The sequence below is a fragment of the Clytia hemisphaerica genome, unplaced genomic scaffold, assembly GCF_902728285.1.
Source record: "Clytia hemisphaerica strain Z4C2 unplaced genomic scaffold, Clytia hemisphaerica genome assembly, whole genome shotgun sequence".
Taxonomy (NCBI): Eukaryota; Metazoa; Cnidaria; class Hydrozoa; order Leptothecata; family Clytiidae; genus Clytia; species Clytia hemisphaerica.
Window position 1 is genome coordinate 948,212 of NW_027104207.1, and position 13,605 is coordinate 961,816.

The 13,605-nt window shown below is 34.4% G+C and overlaps 3 protein-coding genes across 7 annotated transcripts in view; 1 reads left to right on the forward strand and 2 right to left on the reverse strand.

The window, feature by feature from the left end:
* Nucleotides 1–13,605, forward strand: part of LOC136815441 (cation channel sperm-associated auxiliary subunit gamma-like) — a 170,922-nt gene that overhangs the window by 155,721 nt on the left and 1,596 nt on the right. The gene's annotated exons all lie outside the window — the stretch shown is intronic.
* On the reverse strand, nucleotides 609–8,941 carry LOC136815446 (acid-sensing ion channel 5-like). The gene is made up of 2 exons (XM_067071902.1): nucleotides 8,414–8,941; nucleotides 609–1,875 (listed from the first exon to the last, which is right to left on the reverse strand). The coding sequence occupies exons 1-2, from the start codon at nucleotides 8,466–8,468 to the stop codon at nucleotides 623–625; spliced, it is 1,308 nt and encodes a 435-aa protein (XP_066928003.1). The 5' UTR covers nucleotides 8,469–8,941; the 3' UTR covers nucleotides 609–622.
* Nucleotides 11,886–13,605, reverse strand: part of LOC136815442 (acid-sensing ion channel 5-like) — a 31,550-nt gene continuing 29,830 nt past the window's right edge. For all 5 annotated transcript variants that reach the window (XM_067071895.1, XM_067071896.1, XM_067071894.1 and 2 more), the window contains exon 3: nucleotides 11,886–13,437. In XM_067071895.1, coding sequence (XP_066927996.1) covers nucleotides 12,179–13,437 — 1,259 coding nt within the window. In that variant the 3' untranslated portion in view covers nucleotides 11,886–12,178. The remainder of the gene's footprint in view (nucleotides 13,438–13,605) is intronic.

Consider the following 13,605-nt stretch of genomic DNA (forward strand, 5'->3'; position numbering starts at 1 on the left):
TCCGTCACAGAAAAACACACATACATAAACTCGGTAAAACATTAATCTCCATGGTTTGTAATGATTCCCCAATTATTTATGTGTAAGTCGAGATCGTTTTTTTTTACTATCGGACAGCGAGAAATGAGCTTTTGAAACGCAAAAAGTGGTGAAATTCCGGCTTTTTTCGGATTTTTCCACTATGGAAAATGACGCAATCTAGACTTGAATGCGATGAGTAAGCAAACCGTATCACTCTTATTTAAAAATAAAATCTTAATATAATTTTTGACAGCGCATAATTCAACTTTAACTTTTGCAGGTGCAACATAACGCCTATAAAATTTCATTTCACTTTCTTTCAAAGTGAAGGAAATCCTAAAAATCCTAAAACACATCTCTGAAAAATAGTGTTATTTTATCTACAGCACTGGTTTTCTTATCAGGGAGGTTCAGGGAGCGAGAAAATCTTTCTTCCGTTAATTACCAAATATTGTTAGGTATAACGTCGGGGAAAAATGAACGTTTTTTTAGGAGTGGCGACTCAAAATCTATTTAACATGACAGAAAAAGTATGCCTGGGAAACATCGAAGCAATATTTCATACCAGCATGTGTGAGCTGGTATTCCATTAATGTCTTATCTATCCATGCACCTTCCTGAAAGTAAATAACATACCACATACAAAAAGTTCAATAAAAGACAATAGGGATGCACCCATGACTAAGCCTAAAAATCCACCAATCTCCGCACTCATTTGTTCCAAGGAGTAAATAGGTTGTTCTTCCATCAAGGTGTAAGAATCTACGCTCTCCAGTTGTAACTCCACATCATATACATTCTTTTTCGATTCTGAACTTTTATAGCTGTGTGGACTTAAACGTAGCTCTAACTCCTTACAAGGGAAGGGACATAACTCCTTAGGTGGCCCCTTTGCTTCGATTTCTTTGCCAATACACGATTTGATTTCGTTCAGAGTCTTGTTTTTATCTTCATATCTAGAGATGGACGATTCAGGCAAGTATTTTCTAATGTGATCAAAAACTCCGCCACATTTTTTGAAAATGTTCATTTGTTTGTACGTTTCAATGCACGTGTGTCGACTATAAGCACCTGGAAAGATGTCCAAATCGTCCGAACCCGCTCTATCCTGACAACCTGAATATGGCTCCGGTTTCCGTAACAGCAGCGTTTTCCCAATCGTGATTTGATATTTGACCGCCGACTCAATCGCGATCCGTTTCATTAAGTCGATTTCAACGTTGTCTGAATCGTGAGGTAAAACCACGATATCCCGTTGCTCTATACTGTCGTTGTTCCGTAGCTTGAACTTTAACTCTAAATGTCCGTAATCGTCATGGAAATCACCATTATAGTTCCATGTAAAACATGCACCATTCATTCGAGAGGTTATATTCGGTGTTTTTGTACACGGAGTTTCGGTGCTCCAGGTTTTACAATGGATAACCTCGAACAATGCGTTTCTCCACACCGACGTATTCTGGTAAGGCAAATCATCCGGGTTCGGTAAATTCATCATTTTCGTATAATCACAAATGGTATCACCGTTATTCCAATTCGTAAATTGTTGGCCGCAATACGAAAAATATTCAATCTGCATGGCTTTAAAATCGCATACAGTGAGACTAGGTAATGTGTTATGGTCGGTTATGATTCTTTGGACATCAGTATAGGTGGCGAATTTGTAATATTTGCTAAGGAGCCGACCAATGACCACAGATGCGAACAAAACACCAGTTAGAATGAAAATAATCCAAACACATGACTCACGTTTGTTTGAACGAAACACTTTGGTTAGTCCATGGACCGTGAAACCGTCGACGTAGTCGTTAATTCGTTGGTCCAAGTTCTCTTGCTTTCGTTTCTTCTTGGAATCTATGATTGAAGAAAAGGTAAAGATGTTAGAAAAAAGCTCATACTTTGTGTGTGTATTTTTTTGTACGTAGTAACACATTTTTTATGATAACGCATCCAAAAGTTTTGAAGCCTTTGGTTGTTCTTAGCTTTTTGAGTTTTAAGCCTAAAAATGTTCTTAACATTTCGGCCATCGAAACCTCACGTTCTTATATAGTTTGTTCTTATAAAAAAACGTGCATCTTGTTAACAATGATATTATCGTTCATCAAAAAACACCAGAAATGGTTATTATGCAATAAGATTTAATATTGGAAAGTTAAGTAGGTTCTCTAGAATTGTTTTTCTCTAGAATATTTGAGTAGATCTAAAAGCAATTGTTTGAATTTTAGTGTTTGTTGTATATCCTGGTGTATGTTTACTAAATAAAGAAACTTACTTTTAATGTTAGAAATGAGTATCGGACAGGTTTATGTTGGTTTAAAAGTATATCTTGATGATATCAGAGATTTGGGAAAAGAGGATAAGAAACGCCGCTGCCGCTCGCTGTTTTCCTATTCTTTCCCTTTGAATTCGGCACCCTTTGAAGAAGCAAGGCTGTAGAATAGTTGAGCAAGAAGGAAGGCCGAAACAAAATGGCGTTACGTACAGGTTAACCAATGTTCAAGAAAAAAGTCCTTGAATAATAAAGCTTTCCAGTGAGTTCTTTGTGAAAAAGAGACTGGGGAGTGAATCTTTGATCTTTTGGGGGTTTCCCCTGAGAAAATCGAGGAAAATCATTCCATATTCTGGGAGTAAAGATGGCGGACATGAGGCATGCTTGAAATTTTGAAAAATTGGGACCAATTTCTTTCTGGCTTGTATTGCTCTTGAATGAATTTTTTTGTGTTGCAGACATAATTTTTATGGGTAGTAGGAAAGGTTGATAGTGATCATGTAAGTATTAGTTTACCCCGGCACTCTCTAAAACGTCTTGGCATTTTGATTTAAGATGGGCAAAATCAATTGATAATTTTGTTGTTTTTCTTCAACTTTTAGTTAAATAAAAAAAAATGTAATTTTAAGCAAAACTTGCTCCATGGTAATGGAATTGAGATTCAGTAAGTATACTTGATTTCCTCTGTTGTGTACTTTTAGCTTTATCTAGGGAAACCATTGATTTTTGGGTTGGAAATTTCAAGGTTTCAACAACAAAAACATTTCAAAAAAATAACTTTGACATGTGATATTTATAAATTGTGACTACCTGAAGGGCCATGATTTTGACCAGTCAGTGGATTATGATTTAGAAGGTGCAAGGCTTTGGTACTTTTACACTCAAAATATTGTTTAATCCGTGGAATTTGCTTTTTGTATTTAAAACGGATTAGGGGTAATTTCATATACAGATTTACATTTTATATATTTTCAGGCTAGTTATCATATTCTTTGTGAAATACTGTTAACAACACCGTCCCATAGAAGTATTGGCCATCCAAGTACAGGTTGCTGATGCAACGACGATTGACTCAAGATTCAGACATTTTTTTGCATGTTGACGGTCATTCTCGTTCTCTGCAGTGCCAGCAAGAAAGAAAAGGACTGCTAAAAGATGAGTGGGAAACTGATGTATTAAAACTTTACGTGTATTATATCTATTTGACTCAACAGAAGCAGGATGGAATAATAATTCTATGGTGTTTGATGTTATATTTATGGAAAAAGTGGATTTGAGCGGTTGGACCTGTATGCCCTTTGAAAAATGCATGTCGATATATTTATTATTAGAATGTTCAATGGAAAATTGGGGATTTCGATATACACATTATGTAAATGTTCTCTGGCGAAGTGGATTTTGATGCAACTTCTTTTTGGAATCTTTATTGATCGATGTTTGTTTTTTATCCAGGTTGTCCTTGGAAACTGAATTTTGAGGCATAAATACATATTGCATGGTATAGATGAAATGGATACGTGCTGCGAATGCTATGATAAGTCTACTTCATTTGTCTATATTTTGATTTGGGGGCTTTTGCCCTGAAGCTATCCCTTAATTTGGGAAGCAGGTCAAAACAAGTCATCAAATCAGGGAACATGTAGGCCAAAATTGCCAAATGTAAACAAACCAGGAAGAGCCAGAAAATGCTTCTATAATTTAAATTTATATTCATATTTTTCAGTCTGATGTTTATCTTTAAACTATATTTTTCAAATTTAGATTTAAATTTTTTTAAGCATGGAGTCATAACACCTTTTGCATTTAGTGTTCATGGAGCAATAATCCAATTTTTAATCAGCTTTGAAGTCTTAAAATCTGTATGAAATGTACTACTCAAGAACATAGTTGGAAAGGCTTTGGTCGTTTTTATTGTATATCCAACTTTTTACTTCAAGTAAAGTCAACGGTGATCTATTTTTCATCATGCTCTGCAATACACATTGATTTGAGGTGTTTTAAAGGCCTATAAATGAAGTTGTTAAATTATACTGAAAAGTCTTTTTGTTCTTAATCTTTTGCAGCAGTTGCAAAAAAAGATTTATATTCAGAGAAAATAGCGAAGTCATATTATGCACTGAAAAAAAATACAAACTAACAATGACAATCTGTAATTCAAATATACATAATATACACTGTGGAAGAATATTTAATTTTTATACACTATTATTTGTTGGGTTGGATGGAAATGCATAGTTTTTTTAACCTCATTTTTACGATGTTTTTATAATATTTTTTCTAACATATCTGGGGAAATCCCCTGGTGATGTCTTCGGTATAATTTTTGTATTTTTTCAATGGTATTGTAAGATTATTTTATGTTTTGTTGTCTAGAACTCATAAAGTTCTTACAAGAAAGCTTTCATGGTTATTTATGACCTCCTGGCATTGATATCATGAATGGCCATCGTTTCTTTTTTTCCTTTTCTTTCTTTGACATTTGTTGTTGTTTTTTTGTCCTCCAAGGTTTTATTTTCAACCTCGCTATCCCTACTGAAGAGGCCTTTATGGTATTGTTTCTTAGAAACTTTAGCCCGAGAATAATGATAAACTAGTTTTACCAGCTTCGTTTGTATTCTAAACGCAACACATTCAATTATTTTTGGTATCTAAATTATCCAGCAAGGAAAATTTTATTTTTTTACAAATAAAGTTGAAACTATTTAAGGCTTCGCAACCCAAAGTCTTGTCCCAAAGTAAAAAGTGCTTATAAAAAAAAAAATAACAAATTCTCGATTTTAGAAAGAAAAAAAAAAAAAAAAAAATTCACTTTCGATATCAATCACGGCTGCCATTTTTTGTTTGTACTTCTAGTCTTGTGCGCATAACGAATCAAGCGCTCTGATTGGTTCAGAACGAAAACAATCGATCGGCAGCAGACATTTCAATAGAAACAAAAGATTCTACAGCCTAGCTTCAAATAGATGAATAGCGCATTTCTTATCCTCTTTTTCCAAATCTCTGATGATATTATACGCAGGAGGGCAATGCTTATAAGTTTTACCAAAATTCCCAATTCTTGCTTGGATGTATATAATACATGCTAGATTTTTAGGCTGGGTTTGCTTCATAACCTAAGAATACTGTAAGAATATTTAAAGATGATTTTTCAGGTTCTGCAAGGTACCAATTACTCATGGGAACGAATTTTTTTTATATTACTAGTTTCTTTCATATGACAAATCTGCCTTCAGGAGCCAACTTCAGTCAACTTTACTTTCTATCAACCAGACAGATAACCGAGTCATTCCACGTTGAAAAAAGAAATTATAAATCACCTTCAATTATCCATATCTATCACTGGTCAAAATTTCAATGTAATTGCACTTGTCAATCTTGACCCCCCACCCTCCGGATGCCCTAGTAAAAAAAGGTAGTCGAAGTGTTGAAATATGTAATATCATGGCTTCTTTGCCCGTTCTTTTGACACCAATTTAATGATCAGTGTGATTTATCTCCACCAAAGAGATGTGTAACATGCTGATAATATCTGATTGACATGCAGGAGATAATTGACCTCTTAAACATTTTAATTTGCTCTCGTCATTAAAATAGCAAATTGATCTGTCTACATACTGTTTGTCTCTTTGAATTAAAAGTTTAGCATCGAGTCTCGTTTTCATGTGACAATCAGCTTAGCTCGGATTATGAGGCTTGATTGTTTGTTTGATTGTTTGTTTCTCTTGTGAGATACATATAACATGGCCATCATCATAGCCTGAGATCTGTTTCATCATAGCCATAGGTCTGTTATGCTTGACTAGCACCTTTTTTGTGATAGAGGCTCTTGCTGACAGACCCAGTGAATAAAGATTTTTCAAAGGACAAAATGCAAACAACTTTAACGGGGTTTTTCTACTTGATTATTTTTACAACTTCAGATAGACTGGAGTCGTTTATAATGCGTGTAATTAGTATAGGCGTTACATGATAATACGATTATTGTTACGGAATTTAGTTTTGTATAAAATTACTTTTTGCTTTATTTCTACTATGTATGAATTAGTCGTCTAGCTTGCTAGACTATAGACTAATATTCAGACAGATTTAATCTTTAATAATGACTTTAAAATTGGAAGTTCAAATCTCTGTTAAGTGCTGTTTTATTACTATATTGGAATGGTTTTAAACCAAATTAATTCAGCTGATTGTCGTCCATACGGGCGGCATGAAACTTAAAATTCTAAACAATAAATCAAAGTCTCTTTCTTTTAATTTGAACAATCTCTGATATTATTGAGCACTCTCGGCAGATAGAAGAAAATAGATTTGTAACCCAAATTATATAAACAAGACTTTAGTCCAATGTACACAATGAATCTCAAAACAAATTGGATTTGATCACGTTTATTTGAACAGAAAACTAACGGTGGTTCTCGCTAGGAGTTACTATAGAAAAGTAATGAAAAATTGTCACTAGAATAAACAAATCTTAGCTACAACGTTTTTTTTACTAGAACAATTTTATAAGAACACGGTACAATGCCAACAATAGATTTAATGGCTCAGAAAATACTTATCGACCGCCGGAGGCGGTTTCTTTCATAGTGGTACGCTAATCTCGTTTTGCCTTGGCTCATTACTTTGTCTACCATTTACTTTCGGTTTTTTTAACTAGATTACCCAGGTGTTTCTCTTTTTTTTGCCTGAATGTCTTATATTCGGAATTGAATAATCGAGACATGAAAAATGACTATATTGTAATCTGTTTTCAATGAATAATCTAAAATGTATTGGAGATGACATGTAAGCGTTAATAATGTGCGCGCGCTCTTTCGCGAGCGTGATGCGTGATGGAAGGCGGTCGTTTCAGTGTGGTTTACATCCACACTGTGACCTAGTTTAAGCCGCCTTTCAACTGGATAGGGGAAACGAAAGTTAGCAAATTGTTAGGATCCTTATATACACCCCTTCTCACAAACCCAGTAGGTGGACTTTTTTTCAGCCAGTGGGGTTAAAAATAACGGACCATAACTCCATAGGGCTTGATATTCCCATGTGATTTATGGCTGGGGGTATTTAGCAAGAAATTAAGTAGGGATGGAAAAACTAGCACAATATTTTGCAGTGGGGATTAGCCTATTTGATTATTTTCAGCGGGGACATAAATTAGAATATAATTTTCCACTGGGGACAATATTTTTGCTAATTTTTTCAGTTGGAAGGGTTCCCAGTGGGTCTGTGAGAAGAGGATGTTTATATTTGACCGAGATACCAGTAACCATTCAAAAAGTAGTTTATTTTTGCCTTTCTTTGAGTTTTGTTTAAAAATATTTTGCGGATAAGGCCTTTCCAAATTTCCATTGCGACTTAATTTCGCGGATGACAACCAAATCCGCGAGGTCCACAAAATTTTACCTCGTTAAAGTATCAAAATACGTATATTATACAATACTAATGAATCTTGCAATGTTCCGTTTATATGAATTAAGTTCTTAGTATAGTCGTGCCGGTGACTGTAGTGGACTATGTGGAAATAATCGAAAGACTCGATGATGCCTGAGAAATTCCTATATTTTACTGGGATTTCCAGGTAAATTATCGATTCTTGTAACAACTTGAGGGATTATTTTGCTAAACTTAAACTTGAAAAAAAGGTAATTAAGGAATAAGATCATCCAAATGTGAATTAACACTCATTGTTACCACCCCTGATTTAGTATCTAAGTTGTGTTTCATTTTTTCAACGATATGACCCACAAATAATCCAGCAAATACAAAACATTGTTTCAACGTTAACGTTACCTTTTGTGCCAGCTAAGGAAGTCGTCAGAAAGTATGTAGTAGGGTAGGTTGGAGGATATTTTCAAAAATTCCAAAAAATTTGTACCTCCACTTGATATCTTCAAAAAATTTTTTAATCCTCCCTCTAACCAGTCAATATATTTTTGACATCCCCATCCAAATATAGGCCACTTAAAATGACATGAAATTTTTTTGGACCCCCCCCCCTAAGGGTGGGAAACAATCTTGACGCCTCTCCCCCACCTCCCTAGGATCCCTAACCCCCATAATAGATACTTTCTGACTACCCCCTAAGGAAATAAATACTGTAATTAACCAATGGATATTTGATTTTCTTACCTGAGTATTGGACACCATCTTCCATCATCAACTTTCCGTTCTCATGGGATGCCATCTTGAAAAATTTTCACGTTGTCTTTCACAAGATCAGCTGCTCAATATTATTTTGGATTTAATGCTTACACAAACTTGTCGCAAAATTAACACTTTCCAGGATGTTTTGAATTCAATTAAATTGCTTTTGTCGTATCCCAGTTTATCCGGTCTTCTAACTTGTTCAATTATTCTTTTGGCTTATAAACAGCACGAAGTTCTGTTCCTCGCCAGCTACCAACCAACTGTATATCAATTCTGTTTCGACTTAAGCCCTTATCCATATATACAGTCAAACGTTTGTCTTAGCTTTTTGATCAAATAAAAATCTTAAGTCAACTACATCGTTTGACGCGATTGAAAAAACAAATCAAATTTTCGACGTTGTTTTTTTTCTCTCCTTTATGTTCTTAAAAGTTTTATAATCTGGTCTAATTGCCTAGTTCGGCATATCAAATATATAAAAGTAATGCTATAGATAGGTATTCATTTTATTGCCTTCTATCGCCTACCAATTAAATACTGCCAATCTGCTTAAGATATCAGCTAACCACGGTAAAGACGGTAAAAAGATAATATGACGAAGTCCAAACAAAACAGACACGTCAAACACATTTGAAAACATTCCTTGTACTTTTTTTTGTTCTTTATTTTGAGATATTACTATTCCCATTTTGAATTTTTGATCAAGCTATATTTCTTTGAATAAAAACATCCCTAACTTTTTAAATTTTTATAGATAGGTAGAATTTCTATTTCTTTCATTATCGCATATAAATCGCTCAATGAGTGACGTCACTCACAAGGCTAGAGGCTAGATTAGGGAATAGGGCTTAATGTTTGTTTTTCGAGACTGTTAAAAGTGTAGGTAGTTTATTTTTGTTTTCTGGTTGATTGTGAAAAGTCATACACGCTTTTTTTTATAAGAATACACAAGAATGTTCATGATGAAAATGGCTAAAAAATTAAGAATAATGAATATTGAATGATTAAGATTAAAATTAAGAATAATGAATATAATGAAGAATAATATCACCATCATGGAATTTTGTTACTCAAGCTATGAATGTCATTTTTAGAGCATTTTTAATTATAAATTGTCAATTACCCCCAAGTAAGGCTCACTTCTTTCACAAAAATGCCATTTTATGCTTGAGACGTATGTACTAAATGTTAAATCTAGTCTGAATTAGGATCCTAACCTAAGAATGCTGTAAGAATATTTTAGGATGATTTTCCCAAAAAAGTTAAGAATATTCATGATGAAATGGATTTAAAAGATTCTTATAAAAAAAAGCTTGTAGTCAATGTCGAGACAGACTTTATTTACGAGCTTACTACGACTTCAGTTTTTTTCTAAAATAACCGCCGCGGCGTTCTCTAAATTTTCAAAATTGCAGCCTTTCCACTATTATATATCTTTGGATACCCTTTAGCGAGTTTCTGTTTGCGTGTTTTTCTGTGGCTGAGACGTTTAGCTTCTAATTTGACTAGATCCTGATCAACTGAGAAGGAAGGAAATACAAGCACTACTTTTATCGACTTAGATTTTGGGTCAGAAATACGAGTTATTCTAAATCACTTTTATCACTGCGCCGTCCCCAAAAATGCAAACACATAAAATAACCGTGTTTCTTGGAGGGTGGCGCTCTGGCTGCGCTCTTTGGAGGGCATAATTAAATGTAGAAAATGCGGTAATCATTCGTTTAGACTAGAACTGTTAAAAATGTTCATGATCAATCTGGGAATATTTCAGCTTATTAATCATGCCAGATTATCTTTCCCTTTTATTGGAAGTTAACGGTATTTATCTAGTCAAAATTATCTTTCCAACGAGGAATTGTTTTTAAGTTAATTATTTTCCATTCGAGTTAAATATTTCAAAATTTTACCGACTGGAAATGTTTTGGACAGACTTGGGTTTGTTTTGTTCTTCAACCGTACAAAAAACACTCAATTTTGATCTAAGATGAAATCCACGTGAGAAAAAGGGAAAAATGTTTTTATTTTCATGATCAGATAGAAACTCAAAATAATTTTGTCGAGATTTCCGAAACCAATATGTTCCCGAGAGGATGATCAAAAATGACTTTTTTCGGTATTTTTTTAAATGCCTGAACTTTTAATTTCCGTTCAAGATTATCGTTTACGTAAAACGTGGTAATTTTTGATTGGATTAGCAACGATCAGGTGATAATATTGTTACTCTGACGTGAGAGTGCATCTTGTTAAGCTACAGTTAAATTTGTGGTTCTTTCTACATCATTGATTTGTTCGTTGCTATGATACCCAACTAGAGAAATCGAACAAAAAATTCGAATCATCACTCTTGAAGGGTATTGATATAATCATCACGTACGCGAGCGACTTTATGACTTATCATAATAAAAAATCTTTCTGTCATCAATAGATAAATAGTTACAGCCCTGTAAAGTAGGGCTAGGGCTAGCCCTGTAAAGTAGGGCTTCGTCACAGAGCTGTAACTTTTTGTACAAGCAAGATAGGAAAGATCTGAACATGTTTTAAAGTGATGTGTCATAACTTTTGAACCAGAGGAAAAACACTCGTTTTTCGAACATCTTTAATCTTTAAGAATATTCTCTTCGAAAATATCTTTCCAACGGTGTAAAACCTTCTATACTATGTTATAAATTGGTATTTTAGAAACTGTTAAAATAGTGTCCACAGTCTTTTGAGACGGACTACGAGACGATTCGGTTCCAGTGCGTAAAACAATTTAAAAATTAAAACTCCAGTCATGCTCGATTTCCACTTAAGAAATTGGAAATCTCGGTGCTTGAATCTTTCTTGGAAGACATTTGAATGTAAATTATTTTAAAGAATTTTTGATTCGAAAAATACGTTTTCAGTTTTAATTTTGTTTGAGTTTGTTTTCATCATAGTATAAGAAAGCCGGTAATACAGTAATAATAAGCCGTGTTATACCTTGAATGCAAGTCTGCCTGGTAAGTTTCCCGGCAAAATCATTGTAACGTGATTGAAAACATCCTGGTTAAGTAAGATATTACTTAATATATTTCTTTATTAAAAGATCTGTTTACTTAGGACAAAACAATGTAAAATATTACTTAGTAAAACGGTAAATAAAACAGAATTTTTCACTTTAATACATTACAATACTTTTTCTCGTCGTGTTAATTCCCAAAGGCAAACATTAGAGAGGGTTTTGAAATCAGTGGGTTCAAAACTGTTTGTGAATCATAAAACTTCACATAGGGAATATGGATAAAAAACACTTCTGCTATACTTATTTAAACCTTGCAAAGGTGTCAAGGGCAATGTTTTATCACAGTTGACGGTCTTATTCGATACTCTCCATTATTCGATGAAATTCCAATTCATTTTTATCGAATTAGAGAATGTCAACTGTAATTTTTTCAAAAAGAAGGTGACCATAGAGTGATGGTAGAGAACTCAGTTACGGTGTCGAAGAAAAGTGTTTCTTTACTCGTTGCTAAGCAACTAAGGGATGAGTCTTTTAAACGTAAACTTCTTGAATTTTGGTCTTACCTTTTTCAAGGGAAAAATATAAAAATAAAATCTTTAGAGTTTCAAATATCTACACTGTTCCTGCCAGAGCTAGCAATTACGAAGTGAATCTTTCGTTTTTTTTAGATTCGTTTATTTGACATTTCACAATATCAATTCAATAAAATTGTCACCATTCACAAGACAAATAGAGTTCTCATTTTACGATAAACCAATCATGTTTCAACTTTTGATTTTCTTCAAGACGTACAATGCACCGCAAGCGAACAGCTCAACAAATGATAACAAAGATGCGCCAATAACCAATCCCAAGAAACCACCAATTTCAGAACTCATCTGTTCGGCAGAATACAACGATTGTTCTTCCATTACAGTGTAGGTGTCAACATTCTCAAGTTGGATACCGAAGATGTAGAGATCTTTATTATGCTTGTCTCCATCGTACACGTTTGTATGGATATTGAGACTTAACTCCTCGCAGGGGAATGGGCACAAATCTTCAGGCGGTTTAACATTAATGGTCTTCAAAATACACATTTCCATTTCCCCGATTGTGCGATTCTGTGCGTATTTCTTGATGAATGATTTAGGCAAGTAGCTTTTGAAATATTCAAAAATATCGCCACATTCTTTGAAGGAATTTAACTGCTTGTATGTTTCACGACACGTGCGTCGATCGTAGTTCCCAGGGAAGACGTCTAATTCAGCATTGGTTGCTTCAGCGGTACATTTCGAATAAGGGTGTGGTTTTCGGATCATGTAGGTTTTGCCGATTTTGATTTCATAATGTTTATTCATATCGATGGTGATTTTTTTGGTCAAATCGATTTCACTGATGCGTGGATCATGTGGTATAATAATGATGTCCGGACGATGTTTACTGCTGTTCCGGAGGTATTTGAATTGGAAATCCACATGTCCGTATGCATCGTGAAACTCACCGTCATAATTCCAAGTGAAGCACGCACCAAGCATGTGGGATTTGAAATATTTGGGTGAATTACATTTAGCACCTTCCCACGGGTAACATTCTTCAATCTCAAACAGACGATTTCTCCATTTGCCATTAACCATTGTAGAATTATCCAGCGCTTCCAGATTCAATTTAGAATGATCGCAATACTCTTTAGTCCGATTTTCATCTTTACTTAAAAGCGTTGTACCACAATACGAAAAATACGCTTTTCTTAACTCACTAAAATCACAGACGGAAATACTCGGTATAACATTTTTAGCCGTCACAACTGATTTTACTTCTGTGTATGTTTCGAATCGATAATATTTAGCTACCAATCGACCAATCACAACGCCAGCCAGGAGCAAACCGACGAAGATGAAAACCATCCACACTGTACTTTCTTTCTTCTTCCCTTTAAAGACTTTCGTGAGACCATGGACTGTGAAACCGTCGACGTAATCTCCAATTCGTTTGTTGTATTCTTCAACTTCTTGCTGCTTTTCTTTCAAAAATTCTTCGTCATCTGAAAAATAAAGCAACATTTTTGTATACTCAATCATCTCTAATGGATTTACGTCTAAGTGAAGTAAGAGGCTGAATTTACCAAGGTTTCAAGAATATGTGCTACCCAGCTGTATGTAAAATCCATTTTCCGTCTCGAACGAAAAACCTTGCTTTGATCGCTGGTATA

What these genes read in the sequence shown, in the direction of transcription:
- LOC136815446 (XM_067071902.1), bottom strand. Translation starts at nt 8,468, where the DNA reads ATGGCATCCCATGAGAACGGAAAGTTGATGATGGAAGATGGTGTCCAA. An exon ending in AGATGGTGTCCAATACTCAG is followed by an intron (nt 1,876 to 8,413) that starts GTAAGAAAATCA and finishes CTTCAATCATAG; the next exon opens with ATTCCAAGAAGAAACGAAAG.